This window comes from Mixophyes fleayi, chromosome 4 (assembly GCF_038048845.1).
Source record: "Mixophyes fleayi isolate aMixFle1 chromosome 4, aMixFle1.hap1, whole genome shotgun sequence".
NCBI lineage: Eukaryota > Metazoa > Chordata > Amphibia > Anura > Limnodynastidae > Mixophyes > Mixophyes fleayi.
Window position 1 is genome coordinate 163,889,856 of NC_134405.1, and position 27,804 is coordinate 163,917,659.

Below are 27,804 nucleotides of genomic sequence, written 5' to 3' on the forward strand. Positions count from 1 at the left end.
AAAAAAACAAAGGCATTGGAGATTTTTACATCACATTACCAGTGCATTCAACATACCAATGCAAAAAAAAAATAAAAAAATCACTTTTAGTGAAATCTTAACTAACCAGTTTCTAACAGATTTAGAGCAGCAGCCCACTTTCCTGCATTACTAAAAAGGACAGCAACTTAAGGAAACTATTTTTAAAAGAAAAAGATCAAGGATCTTGAACAATACTGGATAATGAAATGTTTGCTTTTCAGAAGATACATTAAATGACCCAAAGTATATGGACACCCTTCTAATTAGTGTGCTTGCCCATTTGAGCCACATCTATTGTTAACATGTGCATAAAATCAAGCATACAGCCATGCAATCTTCATAGTCACACATTAGTAGTGTAATGGGTCATACTGAAGAGCTCAGTGATGTCCCCTTGGCACCATCATAGGATGCTAAGCTGCCTCGGTCTACTGTAAGTGCTGTTTTGGTGAAGTGGAAATGTATAGGAGGAACAACAATTTACAAATTGTCCTTGGCTGCAACACTCAGATCCAAACTGTCTCTAGAAGCAATGTCAGCACAAGACCTGATTATCTGGAGCTTCATGGCCAAACAAGCCACACACAAGTCTCAGATCACCATGCGCAATTCCAAACATCAACTGAAGCGGTGTAACCACACCACTATTTGGCTCTGGAGCAGTGGAAACATTCTGGAGTGACAAATCATACTTTACAGTCTGTCTGATGAATCTGGGTAAGGCGAATGCAAGGAGAAAACTTCCTACCTGAATGTGTACTGCGAACCGTGGTGAAGGAGGAATATTAGCCTATGTATTTTTTTTGTCTGTATACAGATACTAGAGAAAACTTCTATTAACAAAGCTGGGTACCTAGGCATCAGATAATACAAGGAAATAGCAAGTATTATATTAGTCTTCCCATACAACACCACTGATTTTTAAGAAGTCTTTTATTCATTATATTTTTAACCATCGATTGGATTTGTGCCACTTCCTAGTTTGGAATATTTATTAAATCCACTCTCATCTTATCCGTTTGGTATTTATTGCCATCTGTGTTTTACATTAGTGGTTTTAACAGATAATTCACAATAAAATGAAGTATCATGTTATTTCATTTATTATCACGTTGGCTAATTTAGACAGATTAGGATCCCTCAATTTAATATTGAAGGTTTTAGATTGTATAGGAATATGTACTATTTAATTGTGTTTTTACCTGCATCTATTTTTGATGTATGACTGTACCAATATAAGCATTTATCTTGCTTATATTGAATAAATTTGTGCGGTTATCATTCTACTGGCAGGACATTATACTTAAACTCTTGTTCATAACATTTAGTCAATGAGTGTTTAACCATTACCAATTTTACCATACTTTTTAAAGGGAGGGATACCTTTGGTTACTGCAGCTCTTGCACGAGCAGACATAGCGCAGTCCCTTCTCCATCTATCTTTGCAGCAGGCCTTTAATGAATAATTCAACACTCTCTAAAACACAGCACCAACCACTATGCCCCATATCCACTATACTGATACCCAGCGATTAAGATTCCAACGTGTAAAACAGTCACAACACTTTTGCTATCACAAAATGAAAACACAAATACCTATAATAGAAGGAGCCAACTATTGTCAATTATTCCTTAATTTTGAGAAACTCCTTCACGAGGAAATGACGACATGGCAGGTCATATTCACCATTGATAAATATCTTTCAGAGTGTCTAAAGCCTAAAGACCTCAAGATAAATAAAGTCCCCCCTCCCACAACAAAGACAATTGAACATTTATGAAAAATTGGCAAGAGGACTGCTCCTTCAAATTAATGACCCCTTATTGTTTCGCAACATGAACAAAATCACAACACCCTGGAAAACAAGCTCAATGAAATAGATGGAGAATTGGGTATACTAAAAGTTGAACCAGTCTTTCAAGACCTGGCTAAACTTATAAAAAAAGTTAGATTAGAAAAAAAAAAAAAAGAAAATGAATTAATACACACCAAGAAAAGTATAAATATGGTATCAAAACCAAAAAAGATTAACTTTCACCCCTTGGTTAGTGCAGCTCTTGCACCACCAGAGAGCGCAGTTCTCTCTCCAGTTTTCTTTGTTGAAATCCATACCTTAACTTTTAAGTTAGCAGATACAGATTATACCAAACATCAAGGTACGAGGTATCCCGGAATCTGTTGTCCCCTCTGAAGTGTCCGATTTTGTGATGGACCTCTTCCATAAATTACTTACTTCAGCCTTAGACCATGATCTGCTTATTGACCACATTCATAGACTGCCTAAACAGAGATGTGGCTTTGAAGCAGCTCTGCGTGACATGCCCATGCATATTTGTTTTTTTTTATAATAAAGAAAGCATCTTGAGATCAGCCAGAGCATCAGAGTCCGCAGACTCCGAATTTTTCTGCCATCACTATAGCCAAGCAGAGATCCTGTCACACCATCACTAAGACGCTGCGGTAACATGTTTTTGTTTTGTTTTTTTGGGGTTTTTTTTTTTTTTTTTTTTTTTTTTTTTTTTTTTAATCGGGGAGGGTTTTCCTATTATACAATGTAATAACAACTCATATCATTCCTGCGGTGGAGGAAGGTCTTCACCTCTTAAAAGTCCTTGAACATGCCGATTCCTGTCAGGCCGATCCAAACTCTCAGCCGGTGGCATTCCTCAGGAGCACCTTTCAGGAAATTAAAAACCACAAGGAGGGTAGCCGAATAATTATGGGCAATTTTAATATTGTTTTGGACTCCAAACTGGATAGATCCTCAGTTACCTAGTAGTAACCCAGTACTGGATGCCAGTATGGAGCCCAGTGGTGGCAGCATTTGAAAGCTCCTCATACTGCAGTTAGAGGGTGCATTTGGGATAACGAAAGGGAACGGTGGCAAAGTAGGCCCAGCCAGTTCCCAGCAACAACAGACAGGGTGGCATAGGCAGTCCATCCTGTCACACTATTAGTTCTCCTCAGGGTCCACGTCATCTAAGGTAAATGAAGGAACCACTCCATGTCTTCTATCCGAGTAGTTTATTTGGCTCTAGTATATGCCTCCATTTTTATTTTCCCCATGTTTCTGTTTTTATTGACAACTTTGTCTATTTTGCTTCATGTGTTTTATTGTGTCCATTCCCTACTACGTACAGTGTTCCTTTGGGTTTTTTTACCGTGCCTTTTTTCTTTTTTTTTTTCTTTTCGGTAACCCCATAATTGAAAAACTTAAAAATCACTGATTTAAAAAGAAAAAAAAGAAAGAAAAATACATTGAACCAAAGAAAAAAAAGTGCCCTACTCCATGAAGATGCATACAGGGGGAGAAGACCAGATAGAAACTTAACTAGTAGTGCCATACTTCCAGCACAGCGGTATCTATATCCCATTTGTGAACGGTGTCCCCAAATAGGATGCCTGAGAAACGGCAAAATAACAGAAGTACAAAGTGACAACACTAGCATCCAAATCAGAGGAGGAAGTGCAGTGTCCTTTTCCATCACATACTCTCCCATCTTCTTCCTTTGAGGGCTCCAGACTAAAGGCCACTAGATTAGTTAGTGGGTGGGGAAGTTTAAGTGGCATTTGGGAAGGTCTAGGTGACATGTGTGGTGTAAGTGCAAAGGTCAGCATGGCATGTGGGGGAGTTTTGGCGTGCATGTGGGTTCCGAGGGCTTGTGGAGGGGCATTTTATGGCACGTGAAGATTTGAGTACTTGTGGGAGCATTCTGACATGTGGAATTTTGGAGCAAGTGAGGGTATTTTTTGATGATTGATAGGGGTACAGAGGTAGTTTTGGAGTGGCTTCTTTAATTCTTCAAATTAAGGGTAATGTTGAAGGACCACCCATGCAGCCCTTGAAGTACGTCTGGTTGCCCATCATGGCCTCAAAGCCTATTTATAAAGTAATATATAAAGTATATAAAAAGTGTTCATATTCCAGAGAAGGTCTTACCTCATTTGCTAAAGCAAATGTTCCCCAATGAATCCCAATAGATTTCTTGGCACGGACATCAGCATGGATTCTGACTGCTTCTTCAGGGTCCACATGCTGAGCTTTCATAAACCACCTACGGAAAGAAAAACCAAAAAAAAAAAAAAAGATATGCCAGGATTCATCTAAAAAATTAAATCAAAGCTCATCTCTGCAGCATGATTAAAGCATTATCAGACTTTGTTCCCCAGCTAGTGACACTGGAGAGAAGCAGAACTGGATTTTTATACTTTTCCCTGAATCCTTTATGAAACACTGGGGGATATAGTATCTTCTATAGGACATTGGACACTTTAAATATTGCAAAAAAGTCCTGAGCTCCCAGGATTGATCTTCCATATTAACAACTTGCAGGACCCTCAATTATTTTTCTAACAAAACCCCGTGCCATCAATGAAGCACTTACAGATCTGGTAGAATGGGTCTCCACATTGTAAGACAGGTTTTTCTACCCCAATGCAAGTGTGAAAATCACAGCAGTGATCAATCTTGCAATTACTTTGTTTGGAACACACACTAACCCCTTCTGTAAGCATCATATAGGACCAGTGGCTCATCAGATTTCCTGACATGTAGGGACAGATTCAGTTTACAGTGAGGTGATGCAATGTGTCTCCATAACAGTCCACGGACACACATCGCGCCGGAGACTTTACAAAAATCTGCGCTAATTTTTCCTCATGTCCCATAGAGGTGCGAAGAAACAGGAGCACAAATTTCTTACCATAATAGCCGGCAATAGGCGCATCTGAACATCTAATGAGTGAAGAGATCCCTCTTCCTCCGTAGATGCACTCTGACCAAGTGCTGGCATTACAATGTCTTGATTAGTACGAATAATAGCCTTATCTTTATGAAAACACAAGAATGGAGCTTTGCAAGATAGATATCTCAGCTCTGGTCCCCCCAGGCTATAAAAATTGCCATGAGAAACTCTAGCGGCACAGAATCAGAGATCATAGACTACCTTAAACAACAATTTCATATCCCAAGGGACTGGTGGAGGTCTGAATAGTGGTCGCAATTGCGACACATCCTGCAAAATAGTCTGCACTTCTGAAATAAGACTTACTCTCTTTTTAAAGAATACACAGAGGGCAGAAAGCTTAACTTTTAAGAAATGCAATTTTAGCCCATTATCTAATTCATCCTACAAAAAATAGGAGCAAATAGCTAACTGAAAAAAAGAAGTTGGAAGTGTATTTCTCTCAACAACTATAAGACTTTCAGACACTGGATTAATTCTTCCCCAAAACAGGTTTCCTGGCACAGAGCATGGTTCCAACCACGCTGTTGAAGAATCCTTTTTTCTTAAGAATCATGACTTCAAAAGCTGAATAGCTATTCACATAGCCTGGTGCTTTTCTCGGTCCACAGGAAGGCAGGAAGTGAAAAGACAAGGAGGAGCTCTAGGGCGATCATCTATTTATCCCCGAATCATTTCGCCCCTCATCCAAGACTCTGAGGTGGAACTGAAATAATCTTGATAGAGGAGCAGACTGGTTCCCACGACAGTTTCAACAAGGCAGACAGAATGTTCATCATGCAGACTGTTTGTCTCAAGTGCTTGGTTGTCAGTCTATTTGCAATCCATGTCTGTCTACCTCTCTGCCATCCGCCACGAGGAACTGAGAACTGCCATCTCAATCCCTATCCTCAGCCAGCAACGTGTAAAGACTGAAACCTCAGCACTTTTGGCAGATTTACCAGTAGGTAAGAACTCAGAGGCAGATTTAAATGTTTAAATAAAAAAAAAATGCTGCATAGTGTCACGGAACGGGCACGAGACACTACGCGCCAATTTGTTTGTGAATTATCCACTCTGTTTTGCTTGCGCCTCATAGACTTGAGCAAAAGTGAGCATTACGATTTACTGTATATACGGTAAAAATGCACAGCGGTGATGTTCCTAACCAAATCTGACCCTTAACACGTTCCCTCTCCGCCTCCCGTTCTCTCCTTCCCTCCCCCCACTGCACAACCTTCTACGCATCCGGATGTCTTCCCATTGCAAATTACTTACCAATTACTACATCCAGTCTATTTGGTGGGTCCACCGGCCCGGGTAGCATATATAGAGGCTCCCTTTCCACCCACCATGCTCCCTATAAGACTGTTGTTTAGCCTTACAATGTTTACATGTGTTAAGTTTGGGCCTCTTTTTCTTTCTTCTCTCTCCTTTTTATTTTTTTGTGGCTTCCTCTCTCCTCCCCCTCCCCTCTGTACAAACACCTCTGGACTATTCCTTTCTATCATTACAGTACTCAGACGTTCTCTTTAACAGCAACCATCCCACCTCAAACTCCATGGCCTTGAAACTCCTCTATATTAACGTTAAAAGCCTCAACGCCCATCGAAAGCACACAATAGTCCTGGGAACCTGCAGAAGGCGGACAGAGTCTTTCTCCAGGAGACCCATCTTACAGATACCACACACACACACACACACACACCACTTCAGGGTAAGCAGTTCCTCCAGACCTTTGTTTGCTTCAGCAGACTGTAAACAGGGGGTAGCAATACTTCTACATAACTAGGTCCCCTTTCAACACTCCTCCACCTACTTTGACCCAGAGGGTCGTTTTCTATTAATCATGGGCACACTCCGTTCCTCCTCGGTCACACTGGTCTCGATTTATGCCCCAAATCAGGGTCAGGGTCAGATCTTCTCTACACTGTTCCGACACATTGAGCGATTGGCCCAGAGTCATTTTATATTAGACCCACAACTTAGAAAAAGAAGCTCACAGGGGGAGAGGGAATATTTATTAAGGACTCCTCCACCTTGTCTACCTTGCTACAACAGCACTCCTTGCATGAGACCTGGCGCTTAAAGCATAAACAAAAAGGAACTGTCGCACTAGACAACTATATTAGGAAATCATTATCATCGGTAACTAAGTCTGCAAATATTGTAGTGTATATCAAGAGCTGCTACCAAAATACAAAAAAGGCTATACATGAACAAAGGTAAGAAAAAAAACAATGTATATGTAATATGTATATATAATGTAAATATAGTATCGGTGCACAAAACAAATAAGTCTCATAGTATTCAAATTTGAAATCCGTGACACAAATTAAACTTGGAAAGTCCAAGAGGAATGGACCGGCTCTAATGAAGGTGCATTAAGGTAATCCCCAAAATGGTGGTATAATAAGTGTACACAAAAATTGATATAAAATATAAAACTTTTATTCGACAAAAATTTAAGAACTAAAAAGAAAGCAAAATTACAGTGAAAAGTAAAAATAAAATATTTAAAACTTGCTATACATAGCTCTTATTCCATTGGTAACTAGTAATCCAAATATATTGTGAATGCTCTTTAAAAGGTAATGATCAGCTGACAAGGAAAGTATAAGGACAACAACCTTATAGATTTAATCCTACCTTTTTGTCCTACCCGCAAGTAGAATTAAAAATATAGTCCCTCATGGGAATGAGGATTGTCCACGTTGGTCATAAGATCATATGTCTCAATCATAGCCAATGTTATTATTGGATTGTAAAATAGAAAAATATAAGTCCACTGTAATTTTCCGAGGTTGTATAGTAAGACCAACTGCCATTTAGTTCAATCTCCACTCTACCTAGTCTAGTCTTACATCTCGTCCACTCACTACCATTGAGACATTGTGTCTGCGCCGAGCATCAACGCCAGGTCTCATCTCCGCCATCTACTCTGAACTGACCTCCCCCTCTACTCATCCTCGTGACCCTCACAAAATGGCATGGGAACCTGACCTGGGTTATCCCCTTGACGACGAGGATTGGTCGGAAATACGGGAGAAAGCTGCCTCTAACTCAATTTGTGTTTGAATAAAAGAAAACTTATATAAACTTCTCTTTCACTGGACTATGTCCCTACCTGCCTCCATAAGATATTACCCGATTCCTCCGACAGATGTTGGCGTTTATGCTCTGGCGTAGGCTCATTTCTACACATATGTTGGGACTGTCCGAAATTGATCCTTTTTGGTGCGAGGTTAAATCCCTGATTAAATCAGAGATTCTAATTTCCCCTTCCCCTTGATCCAAATTTTTTCTTCTACCCCTTGGGATCCCCTTGGCCATTAATCATCAAAATAAACTAACTCGTCACATTATTTCTGCCGTCACACTCCAAATCGCCATCGGGTGGATGCAGGTCTCTCCCACATCCCTCACCGCTGTGACTAACAGGATATGGCAAACTCACAACATGGAGTACATGACTAGCACTATGCGCAACTCCGCAAAACCTTTAACAAAGTCTGGGATCCCTGGATGTCCTACTCCCAGTACAGCTCACACCCTCCTCTCATCCACCCCCCCTTCTCAAATCCTACTTCCTACACCGCTCATCCCCGGGGTGGTTCCTGTCACACCACCCTCCTACGCATCTTTTATTTCCTAATTCCTTACTCCTCTCTTTCGCATTCTTTTATCCTGCTCTTAGCATAGGACTCTGGCCCGATGTCTCTCCCCTTTTCCTTTTTCCCCTCCTTTTCTCCTTCTTTCTCTCTTCCTTTTCTTGCCGTTTCTTTCCTAATTCAAGAAAACTACAGGTCTTCCTTTTTCCATATCTTTAAAAAAAATCTGATGTCAGTCCTCTCCAGCTTACAAAGAGCTCTTCATCTAATACTTCTATCATACTGCCGCCCCGGCAATATCCCGGGTATATGAACCCAGAATATTGCCAGGGGACAGGTTCTCAGACAGGCAAATTCCCGGGTCGACAAGGTTCACACTAAACCGGGACAGACCCAGGTCTGACAAAAACAGATAAATTGAAAAAATTAAATAAATAAGTCCTCTTAATACCTTTGCTGACTGTCCAGCAGGTTACATGAAGAAATTACGTCATTCCTATTGGCCAGGGAGAAAATTATGCATTTAAGGCGGCAATAGCAGACTGTATAATGTAATCCAGACATAGGGTCCGCTATTGCCGCCTTAAATGCATAATTTTCTCCCTGGCCAATAGGAATGGCGTAATTTCTTCATGTAACCTGCCAGACAGTCAGCGATGCGGAAATACTAATGTATTAAGAGGACTTATTTATTTTTACACTAGTCGGCGAGACCTGGGTTGAAAAACCTAGTCTCACCGTTCATAGTGGGGCAACCTGGGTCGGACCCGACAATTATCCCACCAAAAGACCTGGGTCTAATTCCCGGGTCGGCCGACCCGAGAATTAGCCCCGGCAAAAACCCGGGTCGAGGGAGCAGTATCAAAGGGGTATTATGCACTCTGCATGATGTAAAATGTATTGATTCTCGCTGTGTTATCTGACCTTTAATAAACATTTTTTTTTCTTTAAAACAAAAGGAATGGTCTCAAATTTTCTATCCATACCACCCTGAAAAGCTGCGGCATTAGGAAATGGAATAATTGTGGCCTTCGACAATCATACTATAGGGATGTTCACCTTAGGCAGAGTTTACCATTCATCTGTAATCTCCAAATAATGAACCTTTGTTTAGGTTTGGTCCATGCCTCGCGCAGCAATTTTTCAGAATTGCAGAGAGTAAGGGAAAGAAAGTAACTCAATGTCTTATTGTTCCCCTACCTTGTCTTATTGTTCCCCTACCTCGTCTTCGTGGGAGGCACATTTGAAAAAAGACTCTCCCCAGGACCGAAACAAGGCAGAACTCTGACGTTTCCACGACTGGGGAGGAGTTTACCAGAATCATCTCTGAGGAGAAATCCTTAACAAGAGTTTGTATCAATTGTGCTAGCATTGTGCTCCTCCTGTTGCATCACTAAGGGACCAGCTGGCCCCTTGCCGAAAGCACTGGGACACATAGGATTATATGCGGATTCAACGAAAGAGGTAGAGTGATGAATCCCTTTGCCTACATCAATGGAAAAGGTAACAAGCTCAGAAATCGACCGTGATTTAACCCAGAATGGTTCTAGAAGATCAGTGGCAACACAAGCAGGCATGTGCGATAAGTGACCATCCACCTCTCAATCCACTTGTAATAGATCACTGATCAAGTCTCACAAGTCTTCGGAATTACTCCCTTTATCAGTCATGATTGGAAAGTAGGGGAGGGGAAAGGCAGGACAACATGGAAAAGTGAACAAAGTACGATCATACACAGAAACCAGCAAAAGAAGCGCAATATACCACCACACAACCCCCTACGCAAGTCTACTCGATCTAGAGATACTTCCCTGCAGGAGCTGCTGGCAGTGCCTGTGTAGCCTGCATTTCAGCTGTGTAGCTGATATCAGTCAGAACAGAAGTGCCATGCTGCCCAGGGTATGCACACCAGTATCCTCCCTCCTGAAAAATGGCCCCTTGTTGAAATACATTGGGGTCTACTTGACTGGTACTTATGAGCAATTATATAGCGCAAACTTTCCACCTCTCTTTGCGGCCTGAGCTGACCTCCTCAAATGGGACAAACTCAATTTCCTGAATAGGTCGCATAAACCAGGCCTGTCCAACCTGCTGCCCTCCAGATGTTGTGAAACTACAAGCCCCAGCATGCTTTGCCAGTAGACAACCAGTTGATAGCTTGAAGGGCATGCTGGGACTTGTAGTTTCACAACATCTGGAGGGCCGCAGGTTGGACAGGCCTGGCATAAACTATCTTAAAATGAATGTCCTTCCACGTCTTCTGTATCTATTACAAACTCTACCTCTCAAAGACTCTGCAAGCTCCTTTAAACTTCAACAACTGACCACTAAATTTATTTGGTGAGCAAGAAAACCGAACATTCATAAACCTTCATTGGCTGCATGTCTCAGGGTTCCCCATATTCTTAAATATCGAGCCACTCATCTCACCCAATGTGTACTTCTTCACTCGCATCCCGGCCTCAGGTTCTGGGTTGACCCGGCCTCTCTCCTGTGGTTGAAGCCTGATCACCACCCCAACCCCCTCGCAACTGCCTTCTTCCTTGGCGTTCTCGCTCACCATCTGGTCCCACACGGACATATGACTTGGCTCCTAACACCTGTGCATAACTCCCCAATGGAATAACCCTTCCTTCCCCCCAGGCTCTCATCTGATCAAATTTCCATCTTGGATACATTAAGTTTCTCAGAGAAATAGCTCCCTTTCACACTTGCTGACCTACAAACCCAATATTGCCTCCCCTTATCTTATATCTTTCAATATTTATAGCTATGCCATTTTTATGACTCCATTAGACGTACAGTGACCGACATCTACCAGACTACTACTCTAGTGTCCTTTTTCTCTCTTCGCTCTTCCTCAAGAGGCTTAATTTCCACTCTGTATCGTCTCATTTTACAACATAAATGCCCCCTCAAGCAAGGAGCCACATAAACTCAAATGGGAGAACATGCGGGAGACGCTCACTCCAGAGGACTGGGACAAAATCCGTCTGAATATAGCTAAAACATTGATTTGTATCAAAATTAGTGAAAATGCTCGAAAAAACTATTATCGCTGGTACCTAGTCTCTCCTAGGCTCCACACTATTTATCTGAGCACCTTTCCATTGTGTTGGCGCCTGTGTGGTCAGGTGGGCACTCTGTCCCATATTTGGTGGCTCTGCCCGAAACCACTCCCCTTTTGGGCTTATATCTATTGCTTTATCTTTAATGTCACTCAAGTTTCGCTTCCTGCCTCTCTTTCCTACTCCCTACTATCTCGTCCCCTGCCTGAGGTCCCTAAACACACTCAAAAACTCACACATATACTCAGTGTGGTGAAATGTCAGCTTGCCCTATTTTTGAAAAATCCTGAACCTCCTCCTCTCCCTTCTATTATTAACTATATCTGGCATGTAATACATCACAAGTATCCTTCGTTGTACCCATCCCCTTCACTCGGGTCTGGATTCCGTGGACTGTATATCACGGTTCTCCTCCACCCTTGGCGTTCTGATGCTCAGCCCCTCTACATAGTAGGTACATCGCTTGTACCACTCATTCCTACAAGTACACTCCATAATAAACAGTGACTTCCCCTCCCTACCCTCTATTTTCCTATCTTCTTTCTCCTCTCCCTTTCATTTCTTCCATTTATATGATTAAGCATAGATTCATTTGCCTTCTTGGAAATTTTACATACATACATGCATGTAAGGCTTCAATCTCATGCTTTCTCACACAGAATCTTCCATCTCCATGTATGTTTGGCTCAACTGACCATTTTGTACCCACTTATGCCGATACTACTGTGGTACAATTCAATAAAAAAGGATTACTCAAAAAAAAAAAAAAAATCCCCTTCTGTTGTGACTGGTCCTAACTGTTAAGTAGCCTTTCCTGTGCCAAGGCTGCCCCCACCTGAGTTGGCTTCCCCAGTGGAGCCCAGGTATCTAGAGACCTAACAGGCCCCAAATGGAAGCCCGACTACAACTTAAGCACCCCTTTCACTTGCGGCGGCGGGAGGAGGCACTTAGCTTGCTGCTTCCCCAGTGTGCGGTCTGGTACATCTGCATCTGCCTTGCTGTAACAGTGCAGGGCGCTGGCCACTACCTGTGCCATCCCACCTGAGACATCCCACGGCAGAGTGGCACTGAGGGAAAGCTCTGGGACTCCTCTAACTTCAGGTCTCTGGTAGCAGATGCACTGCATCAGTCAAATTGAAAAAAGTAAAAATATTATATATATTTTATACATACAGTAGACTGCTGCAGTGTCCTGCAGGATGGGAATATAGAAGCGAGGAGCTCAGGACTTTAGGAATAGTTAATGTGCCAATATCCTTTAGCTGACTGTATGCCAAGTGTCCAGTGTGTCCCATAAGATGACAGGAAAAAAAAAATGGGATCAGTCTATTGCGATCTATCTGGATCTTAATTTCTTTATTAGAGTAGTAGCATTAGAAAGATATGAATGTGTGTCACCAATAATGGGCAAGGGTACAACATACCAATGGACACATGTTTAGTTTGGGAGAAGAGTGGGGTGGGGCCCAGATAGACAAGTATTGGTGGGGCCTACAGTTATTCTGTGTGACATTCACAACTGCCACAGAGAAGTAATGAGCATAAATATTTCATTTCTTTCCCCAACACTTCTGGAGATCCAATAGTGAGGAAGACTAATAACCCTTACACACGAATGCTATTAGATCAAGTGTTATTTAGATTTAATAGCAGCTTATAGGTAAGCGGTTATTAGATCCATTTAACACTAAAAATTCAAGTTTTACCAGCATTGGCAGATCTGATCTGGACCTCTCCTTCACTGCTATTGCCCCACCTGCCCACCACCACATATGGGGATTCTTTCGCACATTCACATTCAGCAAACTACGTTCACTTTAAACACAGTTCTTGTTCCTTTGATCACCAGCATACTAATTCACTTGGCTTCTGCAACTACAGGGGACCCTTGGCCATCACTGACAGTTTGGTTCCAACAACATCAGCCTAAAGTAAATAAGTCAGGTTAGAGACAAAACCACCAGCCAGACATAAATGTACTGTTGCCAGACAGGAGCAAGTTAGAAATATTCACTGCTACTTAAAAGCAAGTCTATGTAAAATTAAACTGAATGTAAAACTATTAAGCAAATAAAGGTGTGTAAAATCTTTTAAAGCCTCAATGTTGTTGAACTAAATATAGTGGTTGTTTTCTCCTGTGGAGAGTTGCCATCTTTAAATGGCTGCATAGGATGGTTTAGCTTCTTTATATCACTCTGAAGCAGAGCAGGGCCCACATCTGAACACTTTGTCACCTAGCTAACAAATACTCTGTTCCTCTAACACTATGGACAATTTTTCAAATGGAGCATGGCAAGTAATGTCACTGTATAAAATAAAAAAAAAAAAAATAAAAAAAAAAAAAGGAAGGTAGGGGGGGCGGGGCCACAAAAAGGTAAATGCCAGCTTTTAGTTTCTTTCTAAAATTTCCCCCAAAACATTTCTACCACACCCAATCTCATACAATCCAATTAGAAATGATTTGTGACTTAAGTACTGTCAAATTAGTTTTTATTATAAATGAAAAATTGAGTTATTGCAGACTGTTTGCCTTACGAATAAATGCCCTTAAAAAAAATGTCCAAGTCCCTATTTTATGCCAGCATCATTTTATATAAAGGAAATTAAGACAGAAAAGAAATATTCAATAGCTTCGTGAAGTATACTTCTCTCTCTGTAGTGGCAGAATATTTTTGAGATCTGTGAACATTGCCTTAAAGACAAACCAATGATTAAATGTTACCTATTTAGTTCATAAAAATTCCATACCTTGGTTCGTAGGCTCCAATAGGAATTGCGGCTACGTCAAAAGGTCCAAATCTCTTCCCAATCTGTTCAAAAGCACCACAATAACCAGTATCTCCTGCAAAATAAAACCTATTTGAGGGCCCAAGTACAGCCCAGCTACCCCATAACACTTTGTTTTCATCCTTAGGTGTCCTTTTGCACCAGTGCTGACAAGGAGTAAACACAAAGGTCACCTCGTCATGTCCAGGAACACAGTTCTGCTCCCACCAGTCCAATTCAATTACATTTTCACAGCCACAGCTCTGCATCCAGTTCAGGAGACCCAGGGGAACAAACCACCTCAATTCATTACCAAAACGTTCATTCAGGCCCAAAACAGTGTTGTAATCCAGGTGATCATAATGGTTGTGGCTGATCACAACAGCATTTATTATGGGAAGCTGCTCTATAGAGCACGGTGGCCCACGAAACCGCTTTGGACCTGCAAAGCTAATTGGGGAGGCTCTCTGACTGAAGACGGGATCCGTAAGAAATATCAAGTCGTCCATTTCTACCATGACGGATGCATGCCCCAACCAAGTGACCCGTATCCCATTTTCTGTCTTGCCAGCAAACTCTGGGCGCTGCACGAAATAGGGTTCAACAACAGGAAGTTCTTTATCAAGTTCCTAGGGAAAAAAATGTTATCACGAGTTAACATGTTCTTAGAAGTCTGAACGCTTTTGTCGGGAAAAAAAAGAAAAAAAAGGTATAGAGTGACGTTACATCCTCCTTTCCCCGATCTAGATGTTTTGCTAAACAGGAATTGGCAGAGCACATAATATTTCAAGGTAGACGTTTTACAATTCAAAAGGACTAGCTTTATATTTTTGCATTTTCTGCTTTGTATATAAATATTGAGATAACTATATTATTCTTGTTACATGACTTTACCTAGGTTCTAATATTGTGCTAGTGAGTCTGCTAGCAAAGTTCACAATGTAGTACAGTTCCATTATTTGCTTTTTCTTCCCCATAAAATCTTTAAAAAAAAATCTCATAGTTTAATGAGGAATGTAATAATCCTCAGCTAAGGAATGTGTATGATAGCATTGCGTGGAGTATGATGTAAGTGGTAGCATGGCAAGATCTAGAAAGGACAGAAAATTTTACAGAGCAAGAAAGAGGAGGCAGAGAACTTCCTATGTTTGCTCATACCCTTCACAGAGGGATAACAAAACATTCCCCTGCGCTAGGCACAACCAAGTACAGAAAATTTAATATTAATGTCCATTTAATTGCGATGTGCTTTAATACAAGGCAGCTTTGTGCTTCATTCTCCTCTGCCAGGCTCTCTGTGTGGCTTGTTACATGACTTTGCTTTAGGGATTGCAAGGCAAAGAGAACATTGAGTAACAAAGCCCCTGTGATGTATCATAGGGGCATCTCAATGGACAACGTGCACCACTCCTTTCTGCTCCATATTCTCAATATACAAATAACTATCTCATCGCACATGTAATGCTAATTGTCTAAAAGTAATTTTTCACAGTAAAAATTGTAGTTGAAATACCTCTTTTGAACTGGGGACACTGCTATTATTTTTCTCAGTTATCACCCATTTTACAGCATCCCAAAAGGCAGGAAACTTCCATGTAGGCCAAGGATTGATGAATCTACCGTTTTTCCCCCGAACCGACTTGGTCACATCCTCCTCTAATCTGACATCCAACTTGAAGCTCTTCCTTGAAGATCGTGAGGAGTCACTACTCCTAGAGCTGCGTGTCGAGTTCTGGCGTTTCCGTACCATCTCTTTTGGGTATTGGTTGGTGGAAGTTAAACATTCTTCATTCTCTTCATCTACTTCCAATGTCTTCAGTAATCTAAAACAGAAAGCAGTTTAGTAAAGGCAGATTTCAAATAACAAAATCTTTAGCCCCTTCACCACTGATGCTTTTCTCAACCCTGTGTTCAGCCTATTTTGGCACTTTTTGGGCTGGTCACATTCCATCAACATAAGTAATTCCTTTATGGAGTACCCACACAAACTATATCTTGTTTTTGGGGTTTTTCTGAATGTTGATACCATTAGTATATTAGTTTAGTTATACCTCCTTATACAGCAAGGAATATCTACCTAAAATTGCCAAAACACTGTTCTGTTTCATTATTTTTTTTTTAAATTGCAATTGCAAGAAAGTGAACTGAAAGCCACAAATACATTGTGGATCTTCCTTGGACATCAATCTACCCATCCAAAACAACAAAAGCAGAATTCTACACATAGTTTTCTGCAATTTAAAATAATGATGCAATTTTTCTTCTAGTATGCACTGATTTGGATGAAATTCATAAAATGTATACGAATAATATGGGTAGCCCAACAAGGCAAAACTTGACAACCTATAGCATCAAACGATGGTTTATTGAAGCCTGGAGACAAGGGGGTGGGGGGGGGGGGGGGGGGGCGGGCGTAGAATTCTTGGCTTCGTAAGCGTGCCCTCTTCCCCTATCCTTGAGCTGCTTATTATTTTCTGTAGGGCAGTATTGTCTGGTTATTACAGATGATTAAAGTGTTGCACAAAACGGTTCTCAACATTTGGTCTCTATCATCTACTTCCTGGATAGCATATTATTTTACTTTATTTACCAGATATTTTCATTACATTTTTTATATATATATATATATATATATATATATATATATATATATATATATATATATGTGTATGTATGTGTGTATATGTGTATATATATATATATATATATATATATATATATATATATATATATATATATATATATATATATATATATATATACATATACATACATACACAGGAAAATGTGACAGCTGAGCTCAGCAAGCATAACTACACCTCCACAACTCTGGGCTGTTCCAGAGAGAAAATAATGTGAAGTTGCACAACAGTACTTTCAAACAGAAAAGCAGCGAATGGTAAAGCAGTAGAATATATAGAAATTAAGTATATCTACACTGCAGTGTCTTCTATGTTTACAGAGAACTTCTGTAATCCAGGATGATTAGATTAACCACTTCATAAAAGAATTTTAAAAAGCCTTTAAAATCTTCTTTGACCCCAAATATTTTGTATTTGACGGAATATTGTCATCATGGAAATATATCTGTTATCAGCAATCATGCATCACATTACTGATAAGAAAAAGAGCAATGTTCAAATTACTGGATCTCTGCCGTGGAGAAACATTAGGGACATGCTCCTTGTCACACAAGAATGTTTGAGCTCTAAAGATTCTGCATGCATTAAATAACGGACTGTAGAGATGACCACAATATGTATTTATGGTCATCATCCAATAACTGACTGGGTGGCCAAATCGGACACAGATCTGATCTTTGGAGAGCATGTAGCTGTAGAAATAGGTGGGAATTACTAGTATCCAACAAAATTATGGTGTAGAGAATAAAATGCATAAATTAACCTTAACAGTTTCATACGTAACTGAGCAAATTAGGAATGCTTAAATTCAAGCACCCAGAGCAGGCATTGCAATGATTTTTGACATAATGTATAGGTTCGTTCTATTTTTTTTAAACTATATAGGCATTATGTTTGAGAGTTTATGCTGATGTTTCAGAAAAAAAAAAAAAAAAAAAAAAACACCTTGGAGAAATGAACTACAACTGCCAATGTTTTAGTAGACAAAATCCATACATGCTGCACACAGGCCAGGCTTTTTGGATACTTAAATTAATCACAAACCCAGAGATTTCAGACAAGCCACATGCACCATAGTAGAGATCTAAATCCTTGCCAATGTGCTGCCATAAATATAATCACTGCTCTGTCCTGTCATCTGCTACTGTGGCATGTCTTGCAGTGATGAGATCAATGTGCATTACTAATATCTACAGCTGAATTATTATTTATCAGGTTCCACAAGGCTTCCGCAGCTTCATACATAGGTGGCTAGAACACACAAAGTTACAAAATAACATCAGGACATACAGAAAACCAGATGAATTGATGCAATCAACAGAACAGAACAAATCACATTACATACAAAACACAGTTCAGAAGACAAAACGGGGAAAGCAATGAGGACAGAATGTGGGCGGATATGAGACATAGAAGTAAAGTTAAATGAGTCCTCTACCCTGTCACATGGTAGCATAGCATTTGTATTTCTGCACATATGCCAGAACAGTGGATTCAGATCATTTTTATACAATTTTTTAGTTATTTTTTTTATAGAAAATGGTTCATTATTTTTCATTGTAATGTCTATAGATTTAATAAAATGGTCAAATGTCTAAAAAGTAATTTATGGAAGTACAAACCTTCAGCACAAATGCTATTCTGTGATGCCGTGTGCCTTATTTTATGCGGATGCATCCATTTTTATAGTTAAGCACATGGATTTATTTACAGGCCAAGAATGCAGTGTCTCAATAAATGGAAAGTGTTTTTCAAAAGCAAGAGCTGGGAAAATAGGGGTGTTCCTTGCCATGTCCGGATTAAGTTTCAAAAAACAAAACAAAACACCACACACAAGAGTGAAACGTGTCAAAGACAGGCCTGGTTCCCTTTTACTCGTGAATAAATTAGGGTGTGATGATGGCTAAACCCAGCAGTGTTTTAGGAGAAAGGAAAACAAGTGAAAATTAATGTAGATGGTGCTACTAGGATCGGATGGACTTTAAAGTTGTTTTCTTATCACACACATCTCAGCTGGACCACAAATCCCACAAAAGATTGCACAGAAAGCTTTTAAATCGACAGTGGCAGAATCCCTAATACAGACTAGCTTGGGTGTGCACTCTGCTATTATTACTATAAATGTATTGTTTGGCCACATACTTTTCAATTAGTAAATGACCTTTCAAAACTTGCCCATTAAGTGGGATCACCACCCAGCTTTAAACAGTTTGACGAGATTAGAGAATGTATATTTAGCACTACTTGACATCCAAACAAGATATAATTTACCAAACTATAGTGCCAGCATGGCTGCAAACTATATCTTATTGTAACACCCAAACATTTATTGTAACTACAGCAATTCTTGCCACATAGTTCTGCTATTCTGATCCCTCTCTTATCAGAGATTATCTAGACATACAAAGAGCATTAACTGCAGGGTGAGGTGTGTACATATCTCTTCCCATATTATCAGACTAAAGACAACACCGATCTGCTCAATTACAGATTTATGTTATCACAAAGAGAGACTGGCATGAGATCTTTTAAAATGTAATGAACTTTAAATAAAAAAAAAAAAAAAGGAAAATTGCACTTTTTTAACTATAGATATCTAATGGAATAATCAATTTAATTCAAATAAGATGTCCACTGGGTCCTCTGGAGTCTGCAAGCTTATCCTATTTACAATGATTTAAGTCAAATTCTGACTGGACAGAACGGAGCAACACAATCTACCAATGAACTTTAATGATTTGGGAATATGTTTTAACATTGAACAAAAACTATTTTGCCAACCAACATGGTCTGTTCTAACCACAGAATTATGCTTAATTTCTCCACACTAATATATTCAATTTTATCTCAGCAAAAAGGTGGACTGCTCCTCAAAGGGAGACCAACTAAAGAAAATATTATATTTAGAGTGGCTTGCATAAACATAAGAGGATGAATATGGACAGGTTGAAAATAGAGATGTTTGACAGCTTATCAAGAAAAATGTAGAGATGTTTTGCTGCCGTTTAATCCATATTTTAGAAAAAAATAAATAAATTAAAATGTATGTTTAATGAAAGGTTGACTGGACCATACAAGAACAGATTTTGTTTACAGGTTGAGAGACTGTTATATGGTAATACGAAAGAAAGACAAAATATATCTGTCCAACGGCAGACCCTTCTCTGAGTGGTTGTGTTAGATTTCATAGAAAAAAAAAAAAAAGAGGAGATGATCCAGGGGGCACCTAATAAGGTCATTGTAATTTATTAAAGGAGCTCAAGTATGTCGCCTAGGGTTCCCAGATATTACATAAAGCAGAGTTATTTATAAACTATATATTCCATTGGATATATGTGCCAGAGTCTGCTGAGGATGGACTGGTATGAGAGGAAAGAATGGCACTTCAAATCGGAAACAGCCTGACAGGTTGTGGCCGAGATTTTGTATCTTATGACGTTTTTTGTTTTTTTTAATATTAGTAGGATGAAGGAATAGGAAGAGCGAGCAGGAGAGGTTAAGGGAGAAAGGGATAGTCAATGTGTATAACAAAAATCTCTGACATTGTTCTAAAAAAAAAAAAAAAAAATCATAATTTCGAAAAACCAAATTAACAAACATTTATATAGCTTCAGCATATTCCGTAGCACTTTGCAATTGGGAAGAAACGCAGTAATGAAACAATACTAGGTATTACAGACAGAGAGGTAAGCTTACAATCTAAAGCTTGATACAGGATGTTAAGTGCTACATATTGCATAATGCTCCAACAAGATTGCAAATGTAAAAAGTGCTTAGTGGGCTATATGATCCAGTCACACAGCAATGTGGGTCAGCGGGTCAGTGTTGTCATCTTGTGTAAATGGTGGCAATAGGGTAACCTAGGGTAAGTTATGTAAATGGGAATGGGAGCAGGTAATGAGTGTGGATGAGAGATGCTGATCTAATACAGTAGAGAAGTTTAAACATTCTTGGGACAGACATAAGAATATCCTTATAAAGAATAAAGGATCAAATAGGGTTTGAGGTTACCATAGGTTAATAAAACAATGGTCAGACTAGATGGGCGAAGTGGTTTCTATCTGCCGGCAAATTCTATGTTTCTATCATATGCAGAATGGAGGTGTCGAATTGCACAAGGAAGGGATATATATAGTGGTGCAGTTTTGTTGAATTTGCAGTGACCAAATAATTGACATTGATTTTATTTTTTAACATATCCTCAAAAAGTCTCACCTTGTACATTTCCATTACTTATAAATACTGTATTCTAGACAATGCATGAGGAGATCAATGTGTATATATAGATCTACAAAAATTATACACACATTGATCTCCTCATACGGTTCATAGTGTATACAATAACATATCTATACAGTGCCTTCTCATGCTTGACATACTTGACCATTGGAACACTAGAACCCAGCTGGTGCAATGGCATCACAATGATTACCCTGCCCTAAAAATGGCAAAGGAGGAATCAGAAAAGGTTGCTACTCCTCTTCACCAAATCATGTTCGGGAGCCTAATTATTTATCTGGGGGTGGAGACAACACATACATCCAACAATTACAGACAATGACAGCAATGTTGTGCATGTAAATACAGGGAAGGGCTGACTATAGCATGTTACCTGTACTATTATACCCTCTGATATTAACACCACGAGCTACAATTTAGCATATTTTTTGCTGAATATTATTAGCATTTATATTTAGGTATGAGAACACCTACATTAACGTTGTGGTTTTTTTCAGTGCTCCTTTTTTTAAATAGCTGGAGTATTAATGGCAATGCAGTTTGCGACTTTTTCCTTTATATTTTGACGGATGACATTTAAACACCATATGCATTCACTTTACACAGCCCTATTTCACTGCTTCTGAGCACAAAATATTGTTCTCTAATCTCAGCCATTTTGTGGCTAAATGAGGTTCACTGCAGTGTCCTTTAGTAGGATTCTGGACAACATGTCTGGTGCGTAGAGAGCAGAAAGATCATTATTGATCTACTGTGTGAAGAATCCTTCATCCAAATTGACCATCCTTAAATGAAGTCACATTCAGGACATAATATCTAGAAAAAGTATGCAGTGATGGACAACCTGCTGCTCTTGTTAAATGATTTCTGGCACCTCACGCTCTTTTTCCCTTATATGCCTGTACAATACAATCTCAGGATGGATCATAAAAGGTTATTTTTAGATGGAGCATATCCATTCCGAACACCTGTTGGAAGGATAAATAGCTGATCAGTATTCCCAAGTACTTTAGGTCTGGAGAGACAACTCTCACAAGGTCAGAGGTATGAAGACCTTCTTGTTTTGATGTTTGTGATAAAAGAAGGATAAAGTATTTCAATGATCGATATGGAACTACTTTAGGTATGGCTTCAGGATACTACCTTGTCCTGGTAGATATTCAGGAAAGGCTGTTTGCACCATACTGCGTGCAGTTCTCCAGTCCTAGCAGAAGTGATTGCTTAATAGAAGGTCATTTGTTACAGGTCTCATGTCCAAAAGAACATATATGTACCTTTGAGGTATTAAATGAAAGACCTTTCTCCATTCCTTCCTGAAGGAAAGCAAGTACATGAAGCAGATCTGTGCTGCCTTCATTAGCTAGATTCATCTTATTCCAGAGAAACTTTTCCTGATTCTGCAATAATGGATGAATTCTTCTTTCTAACTTGTAAAAGCACTCCAATCACCTTACTGGAAATTAATTTCTGTTTGAGCTGTACACACAATCTCCTTCCCATCAAAGCAAATGTGCTTGGATTAGGGTGACAAAGTGAACCCTGACATAATAGGTCTGGTTGAAGAGGTGGAGGTCAGGGCTGCTCTAGGAGCATCTTTCAGTATATCGAGAACCATGGTCTGCAAGGCCAGAAAGGAAGATATTACTTCTACTTCCTCTCCTAATTTTCCTCATCACTTGGTGGGGAAAAGTGAATACATACCCCAGATTGAAGTCACAAGGTCTTGTTAGGGCATATATCCCTACTGGTTGCCATAAACCTTGAATATTTGTGAGCAAGTGAGTGCACCTATCTCGTACAGTTTACATCTGTAGTATTATCACCAATTCTGGGTCTGTGAAAGTCATTCCCTGATCGGTGTTGTATTCAGCCACCATTGGCGTGATTTTCTTACCTCCTTGTTGAGTGATCTTCTGATCCAAATGTTGTTGACTGCAACTCAACTTTGTCATGAATTCAAATTAGATATCTTGCATGTGCCATTTTACCCATGGTAGAATTCCTATTGTGGAAGAAATTATTCCTGAAAGCTTGACACAATCCCTTTTAGGTGATTGTCTTCTGACATGTATGCTGTATCTTGAGTAACCACTCTGGAAACGACACTATGTCCTTTGATGTATCCATATACACTACTAAAAACTGAAGCTGCTGTGTAGGTACCAACCGGCCCTTGATTGTATTTATGATCCTACCATGATCTTGCAAAAAAAAGCATTTACTTTCATTATATGATCCTAAGCAATGCATCTTGATTTCCCAATTATCAAAGTGTTGTATTGGTTTGGCCAAACAGCAATCCCTTGTTTTGTTAATGTTGACATCAACACTACCAGAACTCTGTGATTGTACTTAGGGATGTGGAGAGCAGAGAGATCTATCTTCCTTAGTTGCAAATGCTTTCATCATCCAGACATTTAAATTGCTCAGGAGGCTGGTATATGTAGTCACTGATCTTCAAAATGCAATTTCTGCACAGGTTGGCTTCAAATCCACTGCTAGCTCCGGGCCCATTGCGTAGAACACTTGTGCAAAAAGTGATTGTAACACTCTCGATAGTAGCTGGCTATGCAGCTCAATGCTGCTGTTCATATAACTGACTAGAGCCTATTGATGATGCACTGGGTCACATCCTGTACTCTCTTCTTAAAGAGATATTCACCATGCCCCACATTTGCTGCATCAGAGCAAGCGTCCTGCTGCCTGGGGAGCCACCCCCATCTCGGTTAGCACTGCAAAATCAGCGCAACTGCAAGATCTTCTAGGATCCTTCCCCAGAAAAATAAGGTAATTTCCTTAGCATAAAATAACCAAACCCCCTCTATTTGCCTTGTTCAGCAGGAGACAGGGGAAAAAAAAAAAACTGACAAGGGTATTTTATGTTGGTCACATGCAGTCAGAAGATCCACTATTGGCTTCTACAAGACCATCTTTACCCAGCACTGCCAGAAGAGCTCAGGTTGATTTTCCTTTATGTCAAAAGGCCTGCATCTTGTCCAATTTGGCCACCTACTTGTGTGGCAACATTGGATACTGATCTTGAAGCTTGCCAATATTTGTTCGATACTATGCACTATATCAATTTACTTTGTTGGGGCTATCTTCCATTCATTTCTGAACTAAGGCCATGTTTTCAGTATTATAAATGTATTATCCAACATATTCTGCACCACTGTACAATCAGATACCTTTAATCAGGCACATCATTTCATGCCTGGAGCTTACAATCTAACTTTCACATCCACAGGCAAACAAACCAAGACTCAAGTTTCCCTTCAAACCTAATTAAACCTACAAACTCAATACAGATACCACCTTAGATGTAACAAGCCCAGTCACTCACTGCAAGAAGATACTCGACACACTTAATATCCAGCTCATGGATGAATTTGCTCACGCAGTCCATACTGCTACTTCAATGACTAAGTCATGAAATTTCCTAAACTTCACAAGCAGCCCCAAATCATGATACTGCCATGACCACACTTCATACCTGGAAGAATATTTCTCTTAAATTTTCACTTTTGTATCATATGTTCAAAGAACAGTTTTCCAGTATCCTACTAGACCTGGTCTTTGGTAAACTTAACAAGCGTGACAATTATTATTATTGTTTATTTATTTACATAGTGTCACCACATTACGCAGCAGTTTACATAGTATATTTACGCATTCGCATCAGTTTCTCCCTCATTGGAGTTTACATGCAAAATTATCCATCACACAAAAAAGGGTCCATTTTCTCAGCAGCCATTTAACCGATCAGTATATTTTTGGACATAATGTTATATCTGGTAGCCCGAGGCTGGCTGGTAAATTTTAGCCTGGGGAGAGACAGCTCAGCAGCCTATTAGGAACATTTTAAAGTAAAAAATAAAGAAAATGCAGGTGGCCCAGTGACCCAGGCCAAGGTAGCCCACTATTGGACCAGCCTCAGGGCAGACACCCCCCTTGCACCCCAGTGCCTGATTTACTCCAAAAACATACTGGTAGGTTAATTGGCTGCTAACAAATTGACCCTAGTCTGTGTGTGTGTGTGTGTGTGTGTGTGTGTGTGTGTGTTAAGAAATTTAGATTGTGAGCCCCAATGGGGCAGGGACTGATGTGATTGAGTTCTCTGTACAGCGCTGCGAAATTAGTGGCGTTATATAAATAAATGGTGATGATGCTTTCCTTGTGGTGGACTCATGAACACTGACATTAGTCAATACAAGCCATTCCTACAGATCCTTAACTGTTACTGTGGGGCTTCTATGTGACCTTCCAGAGTATTGTAGGCCTTTTGCAGCAAGTTTTGTTAGAGGACCATTAAAGGAACAGCAAACAATGGTGCTGAATTCTCTCTGTTTGTACACTACTAAGGTTGATATGACTTTATAAAGTTTATTAGTTTATAAAGGTATAAGTTTATAAAGGGTAAATATGAACAGGTTCCCAATATAGATGCAAAGGGTAATAATACACATGCTTTACACAAGTGTAATGGTCTGCAGCCAGACAGGTGCAATACACAAGTCAGTGATGTGCGGATACCGCACCACATGGGACTGGTACAGGCATCACAAATTTACATACACACGCCCCCCCAGGTCGAGGAAGTATCGAAGGATTGTCGTGGATCGGTCGGAAGTTTACACACTACACAACGGAAAGGAGATTGAAACGAAAATATTGAACGGTACAACCAACCAAATGAGGAGATAATCATCCATTTGGGTAGACTTTCGACCATCGTGTCACTACACACAGACCCGATATTCGAATGAGCGGTCGTATGTCAGCTGATTGTCCAATAACCAGCTGAAATACCCTGTAGTGTTTACCCAGCTTAAGGAAGGTTTGTAAAGTTAAATTTGTGCCGGATGGAAAAGTGCCCAAACAAGTTTGCATACATGCGATTGCTGCAAAGGTCCGATACAATGCAATTTAATCTAGATATGTCACCACCACAATTTATGCTTCCTGAAGATCTCAAATTTATTACAATTAAATTACAGAGCTTAATGCTGTATAACATATTTTTAAATTGCATTCAATATAACCAAAAGTGCATTGCAAGTTAATATAATTGCTTTGGACAACGCAAGCCCCAAACATGTTGTATACAGCTGATCAAATCTCTAAAGCCACCACAGCTACGCAATACAAATCAGGTTATGAGGTCAGAGCAACCAGATCTGAGTCAAATTCATCCACACATATACTTCCAGATATGGCAGATCGTGGACTGGTCCACATTTTCAGTGGTCCAATAAAAACAACGGAAGTTCTAAGGCCTAAGTAGTACACTTTGCCAGTAAATGCACACCAACAGATTTGATACACATCAGTTTTAGAATAGCATGAAAATCAATTTTGGGCCAATTGTAATCATCCACATTGCTTGTGAATGTGCAGCTTAAACGGCCTACAAATGCAGCTTTTAAAACTGTTGCACAAATATATTTGGTGAAATCACACAAAATCCACTGCATGAGTTGCAAATCAAATTATCAAAAACAATGCAATATGACCCAAGTGACAGTTCAGAAATGTCATACAAATCTGAGTATGGTACTTGAAAATAGATCACAATAATTGATCTGTGCATACTCTAAATCTTAAATATTCAAATAAAAGCTATTCTAATGAAAATATAAAATATTCATTGATTTTTGTACATATTTAGGGATACATTTTATTTATGTTAAACTACCTACAATTCACATTTTTTGTGTGAGCTCAAGCTAGGAACACTGTCAGTTAAATACAGTTTTACTTAGGGATGGTCTGAGTGTGTCACAGGTATCTGGATCTCAACGGATTATGGGCAGCACAGTGGCCTAGTGGTTAGCACTTCTGCCTCACACCACTGGGGTCACGAGTTCAATTCCCGACTATGGCCTTATCTGTGTGGAGTTTGTATGTTCTCCCTGTATTTGCGTGGGTTTCCTCCCACACTCCAAAAACATACCGGTAGGCAGGGCCGGACTGGGACTAAAAATCAGCCCTGGCATTTCAAGCATACAGGCCCATCTCTGTTGATGAGCATGAAAAAAACTGGGTGCCGCTAAGGGCGTGGCCACATTATGTTGGGGGCGTGGTCAAGATGGGGCATTGATACATACATTATAATAAAACATTACATTTATCAGGCCCTCCCTATCATGCCACCCCTCCACCCCAGGAGCACATTTCAACACCCCCAGTCCACTGTACTTATCTATGCTTCTGATGCTGCTGACATCCATCAGGATGGGAACTTCCTGTAGAGTGAGCAGGGAAACTCTTAGTCTCACAAGATTAATAAATCTCATGAGACTTAGAGCTCCTCGGCTTGCTCTGCAGGCTGTGTCCTATCCAGGGACTGGGAGTAGCTATCCGCTCTCTCCTGCTAACCAGACCTGGACTTAGTCTCAGGGGGCCCTAGGCACTTAAGACAGGGGGCTCCTATGATGTAATATGGTTATTAGACACATTTTCAACAAATACATAGGCAATACTGTGAGCACTACTATTAGGTGCACACAGTTCTGCCTTCACAAGCAGTACAATGTGAAGTAGGACATACCTCCCAACTGTCCTTGCAGTCAGACCAAATCCTGACTAAGCGGGACAGTCACCCACCAAATTCAGGACAGTTGTCATTGTCACCACTTGTGGCTGCTGGTGTCTTTAGATCAGTTGCTGCTTGTCTGGATCCTGGAATGTTGGGGGCCCTATTTTGGAAAAAAAAATGGGTACATGAAAATT

The 27,804-nt window shown here is 39.9% G+C and overlaps 1 protein-coding gene across 1 annotated transcript in view; it reads right to left on the reverse strand.

Moving 5' to 3' along the window:
- The window catches only part of LOC142152272 (N-acyl-phosphatidylethanolamine-hydrolyzing phospholipase D-like), a 32,158-nt gene that overhangs the window by 2,428 nt on the left and 1,926 nt on the right, over positions 1-27,804 (reverse strand). The window contains exons 2-4 of the mRNA XM_075208734.1: positions 15,705-16,014; positions 14,174-14,820; positions 3,963-4,077 (exon numbers count right to left, since the gene is read on the reverse strand). Coding sequence (XP_075064835.1) covers positions 3,963-4,077; positions 14,174-14,820; positions 15,705-16,014 — 1,072 coding nt within the window. The remainder of the gene's footprint in view (positions 1-3,962; positions 4,078-14,173; positions 14,821-15,704; positions 16,015-27,804) is intronic.